The 16,163-nt window shown below is 44.0% G+C and overlaps 1 protein-coding gene across 10 annotated transcripts in view; it reads left to right on the top strand.

Annotated features, from left to right (window-relative positions):
- LOC106823749 (protocadherin alpha-C2) overlaps window positions 1-16,163 on the top strand; it is a 190,143-nt gene that overhangs the window by 32,531 nt on the left and 141,449 nt on the right. Inside the window, exon 1 of one of the 10 annotated variants that reach the window (XM_070518109.1) lies at window positions 812-3,612. The exons of 4 other annotated variants lie outside the window; for them this stretch is intronic. In XM_070518109.1, coding sequence (XP_070374210.1) covers window positions 1,258-3,612 — 2,355 coding nt within the window. In that variant the 5' untranslated portion in view covers window positions 812-1,257. 5 more of the 10 variants (XM_070518103.1, XM_070518100.1, XM_044780639.2 and 2 more) reach the window with 5 other exon arrangements.

The following is a 16,163-nucleotide window of genomic DNA, read 5'->3' as shown; positions in this document are numbered from 1 at the left end:
AGGAATTCTAGGGAGTACACACAAGCATAATGTTAAATTTTTTCCAATGGAAAAATTGGCGACATTTTCTTTGAGTCATACTTATTAAGTGAAGTTCAAGTGGTATCATGCAGCAAATCAACTGGAGGATTAAAAAGAGATGAATTAACATAGACTTCACCTAGTCAATGATGTGATTTCTTTTCAATGTTTTAATTTTTACCAGAACCCAAACATCTTATGGAGCACTATATCTGTAGACAACATTAGGATTTTGATTTACTGCATAAAAGCAAAGATACATGCTTTCAGAATTTATTTCAACTGTGATTTATCAATAATAGCAACCTGAAGAAATGCCATCTATATACATCTAATTTGAAAATAGTGTCAAGATGCCTACCAAAATTGTGTGACTATAATTTTGGCTTCTAGAAAATGTAAATGACCACGTTACAATTTTTGAGTTAACACTAAAAGTAGATAGGTGATATAGAGAGAAATTAAAGAAATGAATTTTCAGGAATTTGAAAATCAGACTTCCAAAATGGAACTCAGGCAAGAATGCTATTCAAATAGTTTTGGTTACTTTGAAGATAACATGAACCAAAAGCCAATATCAAATACTGCAAAATAGGAATATAAATTTGTTTTATGAGTAACATAAAAGTAGCATACAAACATCCCATCAAAATAATAGAGAAAAACTCAAGAATTTTAACAAGATATATTTAAATATGGAAAGAAATGAAAAACTAAAACTTTTAAAGGGAGTTTAAAGAAATGAAAAACTAAAACTTTTAAAGCCTCTCCCTGAATAAAATGACCAATACAGATCACTCTAGTAAACACTGGTATAGTACGACTTCAGTAGTATTGATTTCACAATACTTTAATGAAAATTTATATATTTTATTAAAATTTTAATGATATATTTTGATTAAAGATAAGGGTAATAAAGAATATATGTTAGTGAATTTCGGAAATATTTAACGAATGTAAGGTCAATAAAGCATAACAAAATAAAATACTTACCCTTTCATCCACATGATGGCGCTGGAAACCGCAAGTTTGTATTTTTTTTTTTTTTTTTTTTTACAACAAAGGAATACAGTGAGTTCATTTTCCTTAGGCAGAAAGGAAAAAGGATACTCCATTTTTACTGTGCTGCTGAAGCTGAGATGAGCAAATGAAAAATTACATCAAATTTGGAATTAAGTTTCCAAAAGCTATTGTGTGGTAATGCAATAGACATTTGAAAATTGCAACGAATTTGCGATGGTATATTCCCAGAGAAGAAGTCCGGAATCCCGGCGCCTGGTGCTGTCGCTTCTGCTCTTCACAGCTTGGGAAGCCGGGAGCGGCCAGGTCCACTACTCGGTCCCTGAGGAGGCCAAACACGGCACCTTCGTGGGCCGCATCGCCCAGGACCTGGGGCTGGAGCTGGCGGAGCTGGTGCCGCGCCTGTTCCGGGTGGCGTCCAAAGGCCGCGGGGACCTTCTGGAGGTAAATCTGCAGAATGGCATTTTGTTTGTGAATTCTCGGATCGACCGCGAGGAGCTGTGCGGGCGGAGCCTGGAGTGCAGCATCCACTTGGAGGTGATCGTGGACCGGCCGCTGCAGGTTTTCCATGTGGAGGTGGAGGTGAAAGACATTAATGACAATCCGCCAAGGTTCTTCCGACAAGAGCAGAGATTATTTATTTTAGAGTCAAGAATAGCGGATTCCCGGTTTCCGCTAGAGGGCGCATCTGATATGGATATAGGAACAAACGCAGAATTGAGATACAAGTTAAATGCTAATGAATATTTTGACTTGGATGTTAAAACAAATGAAGAAGAGACAAACTTTTTAGAGCTAGTTTTGAAGAAACCAGTAGATAGAGAAGAAACGCAAGAACACCGTTTATTACTGATTGCAACTGATGGAGGAAAACCTGAACTAACAGGTACAGTTCAGCTATTGATCAATGTATTGGACGCGAATGATAATGCCCCGGAATTTGACAAATCAATTTATAAAGTTAGATTATTGGAAAATGCCCCAAATGGGACATTAGTTATTAGACTGAACGCCTCAGATGCAGATGAGGGCATTAACAAGGAAATAGTGTATCTCTTTAGTGATCTTGTTCTTGACAATGTAAAATCTAAATTTACAATCAATTCTAATAGTGGGGAAATAACAGTTAAGGGAGAACTGGATTATGAAGACTGTAATTTATATGAAATTAATATTGATGCTGTAGATAAAAGTTCATTCCCATTAACTGGACACTGCAAAGTAATAGTGAAAATCCTGGATGAGAATGATAATACCCCAGAGTTGGTCATAACCTCTCTATCACTGCCAGTCCAAGAGGACGCCCCACTGGGCACCGTCATCGCCCTAATCAGTCTGTCCGACCATGACTCTGGTGTGAATGGGCAGGTGACCTGCACCCTGTCGCCTCATGTCCCCTTCAAGCTGGTGTCCACCTTCAAGAATTACTATTCGCTGGTGTTGGACAACTCCCTGGACCGCGAGAGCGAATCAAACTATACATTGGTGGTGACAGCACGGGATGGCGGCTCACCTTCGCTGTCAGCCACAGCCAGGGTGTCCGTGGAGGTGGCCGACGTGAACGACAACGCGCCGGCGTTCCCGCAGCCCGAGTACACGGTGTTTGTGAAGGAGAACAACCCACCCGGCTGTCACATCTTCACGGTGTCTGCGCGGGACGCGGACGCGCAGGAGAACGCGCGGGTGTCCTACTCGCTGGTGGAGCGGCGCGTGGGCGAGCGTGCGCTGTCGAGCTACGTGTCGGTGCACGCGGAGAGCGGCAAGGTGTACGCGCTGCAGCCGCTGGACCACGAGGAGCTGGAGCTGCTGCAGTTCCAGGTGAGCGCGCGCGACGCGGGCGTGCCGCCTCTGGGCAGCAACGTGACGCTGCAGGTGTTCGTGCTGGACGAGAACGACAACGCGCCCGCGCTGCTGCCGCCTGGGGCGGGCGGCGGGGCCGGCGCGGTGAGCGAGCTGGTGTCGCGGTCGGTGGGCGCGGGCCACGTGGTGGCGAAGGTGCGCGCGGTGGACGCGGACTCTGGCTACAACGCGTGGCTGTCTTTCGAGCTGCAGCCGGCGGCGGGTGGCGGGCGCAGCCCGTTCCGCGTGGGCCTGTACACGGGCGAGATCAGCACGACTCGCGCCCTGGACGAGGCGGACGCGCCGCGCCAGCGTCTGCTGGTGCTGGTGAAGGATCACGGCGAGCCTGCGCTGACGGCCACGGCCACCGTGCTGCTGTCTCTGGTGGAGAGTGGCCAGGCGCCAAAGGCTTCGTCGCGGTCGTCGGTGGGCTCCGCGAGCGCGGAGACGGCGCTGGTGGATGTCAACGTGTATCTGATCATCGCCATCTGCGCGGTGTCCAGCCTGTTGGTGCTGACGCTGCTGCTGTACACGGCGCTGCGGTGCTCAGCGCCGCCCACCGAGGGCGCGTGCGGGCCGGGGAAGCCCAGGCTGGTGTGCTCCAGCGCGGTGGGGAGCTGGTCCTACTCGCAGCAGAGAAGGCAGAAGGTGTGCTCCGGAGAGGGACAGCCCAAGATGGACCTCATGGCCTTCAGCCCTAGCATTCCTCAGGGTCCCATCTCTGCAGACAACGTGAGTCTCAAAAATCTTATTCGCAGCAGTTTTTCATCGTCTTTAATATTAAATATTTAATATTTTCCTCCATCTTCTCTTTTTATTTTAAATGATGGCTTTGTATTTATCGTATCCTTTTAGATGTAAATTCCCTATGGTACTAATTCATTTACTTAAAATGACGGCTTTGCTTAAAATTCATTTTAGTTTGTTGGAGATGATCGCTTTGCACTATAGTGTTTACTTCAGAAACATTTTGCTTCTTAAAAGGTTTTACAGGTTGTGGTTAACGGCTTAGAGTTCTTTGTAGAGTTTCCAAATTAAAACATTTTAGTATTCAGTCTTACAAAATGTTGTAGGAAGATACTTGTAATACATATTTGGAGTTATTATTTATTCTCAAAGTCTCATATTATGACTCCATAGAAATGTTTTAACATCGTTGTGTCAATTTGCCTTTTTTGGTGCTCCGTCGTGTATAAATTATTTTAGTGTTTTTATTACGTCAGTTTAATTCCTTTTTTCAGTAATACTTGTGCAGTGAATCATTCTTTTCAAGTTTGTCTAAACAATTGACCTTGGCATACTTCTGAAGAATTTGGTATTTATAATTTAAAAATTTTAGCTTTAGTGGCTTCATTTTATTGATTTTTTGAATACAAAATACATTTACATCTCTTAAAATGGTTTAAAATGTTTCACTTCCAGTTCCAATATCAAACCACTTAATAGCACCCATTCCACTTTCCTCCTTATTCTTCTAGAGATATTTTCTTTGTATACAAATAAACTTCCCTCTCCCATTTTAAAGTATTATATTCATATTTTTTTGTGGTCATCTTCATTTAATATCTTTTATTGATTGTGACATATCATTACTTAAGGAGATTTCTCATTCTTTTTTCCAGATCTATGGTGTTCCATTCTATAGATATGTCACATTTTTTCCTCTTACTTTAACATCAATATTTAATGGAACAATGATTAGTATTTCTCTAACTTGCGTTTTCCCCCCTACTTTACAAATTATTATATTGGTGAGAAGTAATTGTGAACTCTCACAGTTGGGAAAATCCTAACATTTTTGAGGCAGAAAATTTTCATATTTACTGTTGCTTTTATTTTTAGTTTACAGTGTACCATGATACAAGTGCCTCTCTTGAGTTTGTTTACCAATACAATTGTTTGTAACAAAGCTGTACTTTTGAATCTACCATATGCAAGAGTGCTGTCTATCTCAAATACAGAGAACTGTTTTTCTATACTTGAAAAAACAGTGTGAGTTTAGCAGGTAATAAATATTCCAAACTTCATAGGATAAAATATCAATTCTTCTTTTTATTGCTTTGCCTATTTCATGCAATCGCACATGTATTTAATTTTATAAATACAGTTGTATTACAACATTCAGAGACTTCTAAAACCCATTACTTTGGGGAAATCCTAGAAACTGAGAGTTCTCACCAGTGTGTAAATTTGTAGTTAACAGTTGTTAGTTTTAAAAAAATCAAGTTAAATTAGTTTTGAAATATAAACTCTTTGATTTATCTTATAACTGAAATTTTTCTTTGCTGGGGAGGATGCTGTTCATAGATGGACTAAACTATTTTCTCTACATAATGTTTTTCCTTCACTAGAATGAACTGAGTCAATAGCTGAATAATAATATGAGCTGTTTCTCATGAGATGACAAATATTTTCCTTTTCCCTGTTAATTTGGTTTACATGAAGGATTTCAGTAACATTGTATAGTTTTCTAAGTGGAGCCAATAAACAGAATTATTACAACTGTTCCAATTAATTGGATTATATTATCAGCTTTCTGGAAATTGCTAGGAACTGCAGTGGAAAGACAGATTTGATACTTAAATTTAACAACTAATTTAAAAGTTGAAATTCAAAGAGACTCTTTACTTAGGTCAAAATTTATGAAAAACCTTGGCCACTACAGAAAACCTTCAACAGCAAGACTGCAGGCCAATATATGTTTTGTCAAGGCTTACCTTCTTGTAAGCAAAGCAACCTTTTGTTTTGAGGCTTATTATTGTAGCAAATGAACTCTTTGTTTACTCAAAATAACTTCAGTAGGAAGTCAGTGATAAGGAATACTACAAGGATCTAAAAGTTAGTTATTTTAGATGAAGCTTCTCATGGTGGAGGGGTGGGGCTGAGAGCGGTGCATTACAGTTGTCTGTAATGAGGATTTTAAAAGTATATCAGAGTTCTGGAAGAGTGGGTGTTGGCATGTGTCCCTGTGAAACGTCTTTTTTTGTGACTTGTTTTGTCTCTTTGAGGAAGAGTTTAACTACCTCTACTTGGTGACACTAAGGATGAATTCCCGGTGAAATTGGTATTTGGACTTGACTTTGATATGAGGGTAACATTTTTACAGGTAGAGATGTCAGGAATTAAAAAAAAATAGCTTGAACATAGGCTGTATTGAGGAAGAAGACAAGCAAGTGATCTATATTGTCTGCAAAATAGAATTCACATTGGAGAGTAGTTGAAAATAACACTGGAAATGTTGGCTTGTGATCACATCTCAGGTTGTGTGGAAGTGATTCTAACATCTTGGAATTTCTATGTTTAGTGCAATTCAAAAAAAAGCTGTAGGCATAAAGATAAATATAGTGGTATGTGAAAAGATAGATGGACTGTAGGCAGACTTTGAATAGCGCACGTAATAGACAAGGAGTAATAAAAAAAATCAGGTAGGTGATATGTAGAATGTTCATGCCATTAAAATAAAGTGAGAATTCAAGGGTTTGAATATGGGGGTTATTAATGATTTCTCTTCACAATCTTCAAGTTGTAATCAAATTATTTTTTAAGAGTCATCAGCATGTATGGGTAAAAATAACAATTATAGTCATATAAATGGGGGAGGAAGATATGGGTTTGGGAGTACCTTCAATAAAAGTCTTATTTGAAATGCTGGAAATGGATGAGGACACTTAAAAGGAAGCATATAAAAGGTTGAGGTTGAGAGAAAAGGATGAGGTCCTTTAGGAGCATCTGAAGGATCAGAGTAGCAAACAACAATGGGTAGGAATTCTACTAGAATTTTCAGTGATGGAGAAGTATGTGTTTTCAGGGGCAGGCTTAATATAAGCTGCAGAGACAGTGAGAAATGTAAAGAATGTGCACTAAAATTTTCATCTGCCATTAGTAAATTTTAAAAATCCTGAGGAGTGCTTGACACAAGGACTGAGGAGTCATTGAAGAAATAAAGAGTGGACTTCAATAATCTATAAGATTTTTAAAAGTTCAGATAAAATTTGTTAATTTAAAATTACATTTTTTCTCACAGCAAAATATAATAGGATGGCCTATGACAGAAATATATACGTATGTTTCTTCTCTACACTAAGTGTGGAAGATAGTTTGCACTTCTAATTCCCAAGTCTAGTTCTGATCACACTTAAATTTACTGAACTGGTTGATAATAGTATTTAAATTATTGGGAGGAAGATTGTTTCACTATGAATAATTTGACCCCTAACTCTACTCTAAATTAATAAAAGAAGTCAGACAAGATTAAATGGACTCTGAAAATTACAAACATGAGGAGATTTACTATGAAAGTAAGTCAAAAGAAATTTTTTTAAAAAATTTAAGCCATAGCATAGCACGTTATGTGAATTCATTTGTTACTTACCCCGTGGAGCCGCATGATGTCGCTGTCTACCATGAAGTTACATCTTGCTGTTATTCAAAGTCCATTCCTCTTGTTACTGCATCGTTCTACGAATGCTGAATGATGGCGGGCGCAGAAGAATTGGATTAAAAGATTCCGGATCATACTGTATGTATTTTATCTTAGTTCCGAGACAGGATCTTTTGATGGAAATAAAACAAGTATTTGACATGGTTATTACCCCGGAAGGCCGACTGGGATCCCGGCGTCTGCTGCTCTGGTTTCTCCTCCTCGCAGCTTGGGAGGCAGGCACCGGCCAGATCCACTACTCCGTCCCGGAGGAGGCCAAACACGGCACCTTCGTGGGCCGCATCGCCCAGGACCTGGGGCTGGAGCTGGCGGAGCTGGTGCCGCGCCTGTTCCGGGTGGCGTCCAAAGGCCGCGGGGACCTTCTGGAGGTAAATCTACAGAATGGCATTTTGTTTGTGAATTCTCGGATCGACCGCGAGGAGCTGTGCGGGCGGAGCCTGGAGTGCAGCATCCACCTGGAGGTGATCGTGGACCGGCCGCTGCAGGTTTTCCATGTGGAGGTGGAGGTGAAGGACATTAACGACAACCCGCCCATGTTCCTGGTAAAGGAACAAAGAGTACTGATTTACGAATCTAGGCTGCCAGATTCTCTGTTTCCACTAGAGGGCGCGTCGGATGCGGATGTTGGCTCAAATTCCATCTTAACCTATAAACTCAGTTCCAGTGAATACTTCGCGCTAGATGTGAAAACAAACAGTGATGACAATACACAAATTGGGCTCGTGTTAAGAAAGTCCTTGGACAGAGAGGAAGCTCCCGAACATAACTTATTCCTGACGGCCACTGACGAAGGCAAACCTGAGCTCACGGGCACCGTTCAGCTGCTAGTCACCGTGCTGGACGTGAATGACAATGCTCCCAGTTTCGAACAGTCTGAATATGAAGTAAGAATATTCGAAAACTCCGACAACGGAACGACAGTTATCAGACTGAATGCTTCTGATCGGGATGAAGGAGCGAATGCGGAGATTTCATACTCTTTTAATAGCCTTGTTTCACCCATGGTTATTGACCAGTTTAGCATAGATTCAAATACTGGAGAAATAACAATTCGAAAGAACCTGGATTTCGAAAAAGTGAATTCCTATAAAATCCGCATTGACGCCACGGACAAAGGCCATCCTCCCATGGCTGGTCATTGCACAGTTTTAGTGAAAGTTTTGGATAAAAATGATAATGTCCCTCAGATTGCCTTGACTTCCTTATCCTTGCCTGTCCTAGAAGACGCTAAATTCGGCACTGTCATTGCCCTAATTAGCGTGTCCGATCTCGACTCAGGTGCCAATGGGCAAGTGACCTGCTCTCTGACGCCACACGTTCCCTTCAAGCTGGTGACCACCTTCAAGAATTACTATTCGCTGGTGCTGGACAGTACCCTAGATCGCGAGAGTGTGGCAAATTATGACGTGGTGGTGACAGCGCGGGACGGGGGCTCGCCTTCACTGTCGGCCACGGCCAGCGTGTCCGTGGAGGTGGCCGATGTGAACGACAACGCGCCCGCGTTCCCGCAGCCCGAGTACACGGTATTCGTGAAGGAGAACAACCCGCCGGGCAGCCACATCTTCACGGTGTCTGCGCGGGACGCGGACGCGCAGGAGAACGCGCGGGTGTCCTACTCGCTGGTGGAGCGGCGCGTGGGCGAGCGTGCGCTGTCGAGCTACGTGTCGGTGCACGCGGAGAGCGGCAAGGTGTACGCGCTGCAGCCGCTGGACCACGAGGAGCTGGAGCTGCTGCAGTTCCAGGTGAGCGCGCGCGACGCGGGCGTGCCGCCTCTGGGTAGCAACGTGACGCTGCAGGTGTTCGTGCTGGACGAGAACGACAACGCGCCCGCGCTGCTGCCGCCTGGGGCGGGCGGCGGGGCCGGCGCGGTGAGCGAGCTGGTGTCGCGGTCGGTGGGCGCGGGCCACGTGGTGGCGAAGGTGCGCGCGGTGGACGCGGACTCTGGCTACAACGCGTGGCTGTCTTTCGAGCTGCAGCCGGCGGCGGGTGGCGGGCGCAGCCCGTTCCGCGTGGGGCTGTACACGGGCGAGATCAGCACGACTCGCGCCCTGGACGAGGCGGACGCGCCGCGTCAGCGCCTGCTGGTGCTGGTGAAGGACCACGGCGAGCCTGCGCTGACGGCCACGGCCACCGTGCTGCTGTCGCTGGTGGAGAGTGGCCAGGCGCCAAAGGCCTCGTCGCGGACGTCGGAAGGGGCCACGGGCCCAGAGGCGGCGCTGGTGGATGTCAATGTGTATCTGATCATCGCCATCTGCGCGGTGTCCAGCCTGTTGGTGCTCACGCTGCTGCTGTACGTGGCGCTGAGGTGCTCGGCGCCGCCCATCGAGGGCGCGTGCGGGCCGGGGAAGCCCAGGCTGGTGTGCTCCAGCGCGGTGGAGAGCTGGTCCTACTCGCAGCAGAGGAGGCAGAAGGTGTGTTCTGGGGAGGGGCCGCCCAAGACAGATCTCATGGCCTTCAGTCCCAGCCTTCCACCCTGTCCAGCAGTGGGCGAGATGAACGAGCATCAGGATTTAAACGATGATCATGGTGCCAAAGTAAGTCTGGATATTCATTATTAACAGTCAATGTTTATTTTGAAATATAATTGCTTTCCTAATGTTTTTGTTTACACTTTCGTATTTTAAACAATTTGAATAATTTTACATTATATACATCTTTTCACTTTTTCTGTTAATTATTATAATCTCTTTGATTTGTTATTAATCCTAAAGGGGAATAGAACATTATTAACATCTTTCTACACCTTAGGATTTTTGTCTTAAACTCAATATTTCCTTGTATATGTCCATTTGTGGTGCATTTTTAAATTCGTTCCAGTAGTAGTATTTTTTCTTATTAATGCTGTAGAATTTTTACTTTTTTCCATTTGAACTTTAGGAGAGTTAGTTTGCGTTTACTCATTTTTTGTAATATATTAAAATTTCAATACCACTCTACTACTTATGCATTTACCCCTCAGTTTCTTCTTCTGCTGATGACTTTTAGTCAGCCAACACTTTCAAGTTATTCAGTTTGTCTAAGGACTCTGCCCTTCAGGTATTATTTTCTGGATTCACCTTTGGCCCTGGTGATTCCAAAAGTCTATAGTGTTTATTTATCATTGGTCTTTTAAACCATTTAGGGATGAAGGACAGAACATTAGTTAGACTGAATACTTCTGATGGGGATGAAGGGCTGAATGGGAGAGTTCATACTCTTTTAATTACAATGTGATACCCACGTTATTGCTCAGTTTATCAAGGATCAAAATGTTGGAAAAATAGTAATTCAAGGGAATTTGGACTCTGATCAAGTAAATTCCTATAAAATCTGCATTCCTCAGACACTGCAAATCTCTTATTTATGTTTGAGTTTTATTTGGTGAGTTTCTTTTCATGGGAAGCTGTTTCTTCTAATTTAATGCTTTCACTATTCTCTCTGTATTATGATATTTAACTATTTACTATTTCTTTAATGAAGGCAGCAGAGAGTAGTATTGGGCGTTGTGAGTTTTGAAGCCATCCTTCCTCGCCTAAATTCCGTCCCTACCACTTCTGTTCTGGGCAGCATGGGTGATTGTTTAACCTCTCAGTTTCTAGTTTCCTACCTGTAAAGTTGGGATGAGAAACAGTAGTACCCATCACAGAGAATTGTTCTAAGTATTTGTTATGTTGATACTTAAAGCTACTTATAATAGTATTAGCTAAATAGTAATTGTTGAATAAAATTTAGCTATTATTATTCTGAAGAGGAGTAGAAAAATCTAAAGTCTCAGAAAGTCATCATTATGGATTCCATATTTTTATTTTATGTAAAGATTATTTGTTTTGTTATTCATAGGGAGGCTGTACTTGCCAAATTAATCCAAAATGTCTCTAAATTTGAATGCCATGTACTACATTGAAAAACAAATTTAAAATCAGTTCTTCAGAGTTGAAAATGGAATTAAGACTTTGGCTGTGGAAAAGCTTTTTGGATTCAAAAAAGACGTTTAAGCTGCTGAGCCCTCCATGCTTTGCTGAAGGTGATTTTCACTTTTTGTGTTGTTCGTGTTTTCCTAGGAAATATTAGACTACCTTAAACTGGACTGGTGTGTTTCCCACCTTTAAAAGTTGCCCAGGATCCATCAGAGGACTGAGTTGGGGTTTGTGCTCCCCAATGTGTTCATTTTCTATTCTTGAAACAGCAGAAATCATTAATAGTGTTTTCTGGTTTTTAAAAATAAGTAATCACACAATGATTTTTAAACACATACTTAAAAGTGACAAAATAGGCTGTGGTTATTCTGATCAATAAAGAGTATCATTTGTGTAAACAGCTGTGTATAACAACCTTAAAAACAATATGCTTTCTTAGGAAATAGAGAGCCATAGCCATCACTCTTGAGTAAACATTTAAAAGAGGCTCTAGGAGGGTCTCTAAGAGCATGATGCTGTGCCAAGAATCATTGAATTAAGAAGACTCAGTTCCTGGCTTCAAGAAGTTCATAGAAAAATAAAGACATGTGTCACACATAAATATGACCATTTTAGAAGGCAGAATATTATGAGGTGCAAGAAATGTAAATCTTTATGATTGGAATTGAAAAGAAATATCTGCCTGTTTCCCTTGTTGAAGGAGCCCTTCAAGAGTTATGATTTTTTGTTGTTCTTAGTGCTATCCAGTCAGTGCTGACTCCTATCAGACCCTGTGTACAGCAGAGCTGAACCCTGCCTGGTCCTTTGTTTTTTCCACCATCCTGTCATCTTCTGGTGCTGTATCAGACAATGCTCCACTGCTATTCACTGCTGAAACCTGTCCACCATGAGTGACCCTGCTGGTATTTGAAATACTGGTGGCATAACTTTCAGCATCACAGCAACACACAACCACCACAGTATGACAACCAACAGGCAGGTGGTGTGGTTCCTTGAATGAGAAACAAACCCTGGGCCGCTGCAGTGACAGTGCCAATCTCAACTACTAGACTACTAGGGTTGGCTTATGATGTTTTTAGTGGTTTTAAAATGGAGAAGTTTCTTCTGGGAGAATATTGACTATAATGGTTATTCTTGGGAACAGAGGAACTTAAGGAAATCAGTACACAGAAAATCCCAAAGGAGCCTGGTAATGGAATAGTCTTCTTTGGTTGAAACATATGGTTCCCATAGGGAAAAGTATGAGATAAGGCAGGAAAAGCAACATGAGAAACCCTCTTGTGTAACTTTGACTACTAGACTAAACAATTTTGATTCACCTCTACAGTCATTTGAAAGCTATCAAAAAGCGTGAAGCAATAGGTATAAAATGTTTTTTCAGGAAGATGACTGTCAGGATTAAGTGAAGATTAAATGAGGTTGTGACAAAATGACACAATAAGAAGCTATTGCAATAATCCAGGGTAGCAGCAACATTTAAAACTCATTTAGGCAGATAGCAAACGTGGAAAGCATTAGAATACACATGTAATTATTTTATTTGCAGTTGGGAGCATGGGAGTGAAACATTCAGGAAAAGTTGCTCTGTTAAGTTGAACTAAAAAGGAGAAAACACCCAAAGCTTGATTAAAGGACTGCTCTAAGAATGACAGATGACTACCAACATTTATCTCCTGAAATAAACTTAGATTGTAAAATAATCTAAATCATATTATAAAAACAGGTGGATATTCATAGAACATGAAGCTTCAAAATGATGCAAGAATAAAGAGATATAAGAACCATGAACTCCTGGAACAGAATGTATGTAAATTCTGATGAAAAGAGAAGTTCAGAATACTTCCTCATCACAAAATCCTCTTAATACCAATTATTCCTCTTCAAAGATCCCCCAAACCTTCTATTATTGTGTTTTATTAAGAAAAGTGTATGAATTAGTTGTTTCTAGTCCTTGCTGCCTAAAAACAAGCAAACAACCTGCCTAAGTTTTTCTTCCATTAGTAGATTCTTGAGATCCTGGGTCCCTAGAGAGACCAGGAGTTTTCTTAATAGAAATCAAGAAAATAGAGTTTCCTGAACTCTGAACAGAGGATTTTAAAATTTACTGTTGCTAACATGATTCGCTTTATCGTCACAGATTTTTATCTTTATTTTAAAACTTTGGGGAAAAAATGTATTTTCAAGGCATAAAGAAAACACAGTTATGTCATACTAAATATTCAGAAATTGTCTCCTAAGTATACCTTCGGTAAGTGTGAGAAATGTTGTCCTACACTTTAACAAAAATGAAAATAATGTAGAGGTTGAAATAAAACTTTGCTTCTTATTAATATAAAGTTGGTTTTTGTAATTCGTACTTACTATTTGGGCCACATGATGTCGCTCTTTACCGCGAAATTCTCTTATAATCAAGACAAAACGAAGTCCTCCGGTTTCACATTGAAATACTCTCCGCTCTGTTTCTCTATGCGGACATTGAACAATGGCGAGCATATCAGGGTAGTAAAGAAGGGATAAGAAGATTCTTCTAAATTTTGAGATCTGTTACGCTTATTAGAATTAAAAACAATAATTTGAAATGGTGTATCCGAGTAGAGGCTACCAGAAGGACCGACATCTACTACTATTTTTTATAATTCTGGTGGCCTGGGAGACCGGGAGCGGCCAGGTCCACTACTCGGTTTCCGAGGAGGCCAAACACGGCACCTTCGTGGGCCGCATCGCCCAGGACCTGGGGCTGGAGCTGGCGGAGTTGGTGCCGCGCCTGTTCCGGGTGGCGTCTACAGCCCGCGGGGACCTTCTGGAGGTAAATCTGCAGAATGGCATTTTGTTTGTGAATTCTCGGATCGACCGCGAGGAGCTGTGCGGACAGAGCCTGGAGTGCAGCATCCACCTGGAGGTGATCGTGGACCGGCCGCTGCAGGTTTTTCATGTGGAGGTGGAGGTGAAGGACATTAACGACAACCCGCCTGTATTCGCCGGAACACAAAAGAATCTGTTTATCGCAGAATCTAGGTCGCTTGACTCTCGGTTTCCACTAGAGGGCGCCTCCGACGCAGATATTGGGGAGAACGCACTGCTGACTTACAGACTGAGCCCCAGTGAATATTTCTCTCTAGAAGTACCAACCAACCACGAACAGCTAAAACCTCTCGGACTTGTATTGCGGAAACCTTTAGACAGAGAAGAATCTCCGAAATTTCATTTAGTGCTCACGGCCACTGATAGAGGCAAACCTGAGCTGACTGGCACCATTCAGTTACTGGTGGAAGTGCTGGATGCCAATGACAACGCCCCAGCTTTCGACAGAACACTCTATGCCGTGAAACTACCAGAAAATGTTCCTAACGGTACATTGGTAATTAAACTTAACGCATCAGATTTAGACGAAGGCTTGAATGGGGATATTATTTACTCATTCTCTAGTGACGTTTTTCCAGATATAAAATCTAAGTTCTACATAGACCCCATAAGTGGGGAAATTATATCAATAGGACATCTCGATTTTGAAGAAAGTAAAGCCTACAAAATTCGAGTAGAGGCGATCGATAAAGGCTACTTACCACTGGCTGGTCACTGTACAGTTGTTGTGGAAGTTTTGGACACTAATGACAATGCTCCAGAGTTGACTGTTACTTCCCTGTCTCTCCCTATCTCAGAGGATGCTCAGCCAGGAACAGTCATCACCTTGATTAACGTGTCTGACCGAGATTCTGGAGCTGATGGGCAGGTGACGTGCTCTCTGACACCCCATGTCCCCTTCAAGCTGGTGTCCACCTTTAAGAATTACTATTCACTGGTGTTGGACAGCGCTTTGGACCGCGAGAGCAAGGCAAATTATGAACTGGTGGTGACAGCGCGGGACGGGGGCTCGCCTTCACTGTCGGCCACAGCCAGCGTGTCTGTGGAGGTGGCCGATGTGAATGACAACGCACCAACTTTCGCTCAGCCCGAGTACACGGTGTTCATGAAGGAGAATAACCCGCCAGGCAGCCACATCTTCACGGTGTCTGCGTGGGACGCGGACACGCAGGAGAACGCGCGGGTGTCCTACTCGCTGGTGGAGCGGCGCGTGGGCGAGCGTGCGCTGTCGAGCTACGTGTCGGTGCACGCGGAGAGCGGCAAGGTGTACGCGCTGCAGCCGCTGGACCACGAGGAGCTGGAGCTGCTGCAGTTCCAGGTGAGCGCGCGCGACGCGGGCGTGCCGCCTCTGGGCAGCAACGTGACGCTGCAGGTGTTCGTGCTGGACGAGAACGACAACGCGCCCGCGCTGCTGCCGCCTGGGGCGGGCGGCGGGGCCGGCGCGGTGAGCGAGCTGGTGTCGCGGTCGGTGGGCGCGGGCCACGTGGTGGCGAAGGTGCGCGCAGTGGACGCGGACTCTGGCTACAACGCGTGGCTGTCTTTCGAGCTGCAGCCGGCGGCGGGTGGTGGGCGCAGCCCGTTCCGCGTGGGCCTGTACACGGGCGAGATCAGCACGACTCGCGCTCTGGACGAGGCGGACGCGCCGCGCCAGCGTCTGCTGGTGCTGGTGAAGGACCACGGCGAGCCTGCGCTGAGGGCCACGGCCACCGTGCTGCTGTCGCTGGTGGAGAGCGGCCAGGCGCTGAAGGCCTCTTCCCCTGCATCGGCGGGCGCTGCGGGCCCGGAGGTGGCTCTGGTGGATGTCAACGTGTACCTGATCATCGCCATCTGCGCGGTGTCCAGCCTGTTGGTGCTCACGCTGCTGCTGTACGTGGCGCTGAGGTGCTCGGCACCGCCTACCGAGGGCGCGTGGGGTCCGGGGAAGCCCAGGCTGGTGTGCTCCAGCGCGGTGGGGAGCTGGTCCTACTCACAGCAGAGAAGGCAGAAGGTGTGCTCTGGGGAGGGACCGCCCAAGACCGACCTCATGGCTTTTAGCCCTAGTCTACCTCAGGGTCCCAGCTCTACAGACAACGTGAGTCCAAAGA

Source organism: Equus asinus, chromosome 9 (assembly GCF_041296235.1).
Source record: "Equus asinus isolate D_3611 breed Donkey chromosome 9, EquAss-T2T_v2, whole genome shotgun sequence".
Classification (NCBI taxonomy): Eukaryota; Metazoa; Chordata; class Mammalia; order Perissodactyla; family Equidae; genus Equus; species Equus asinus.
The sequence above is the reverse complement of the archived record's forward strand: the minus strand, read 5'-3'. Positions and strand labels throughout refer to the sequence as shown.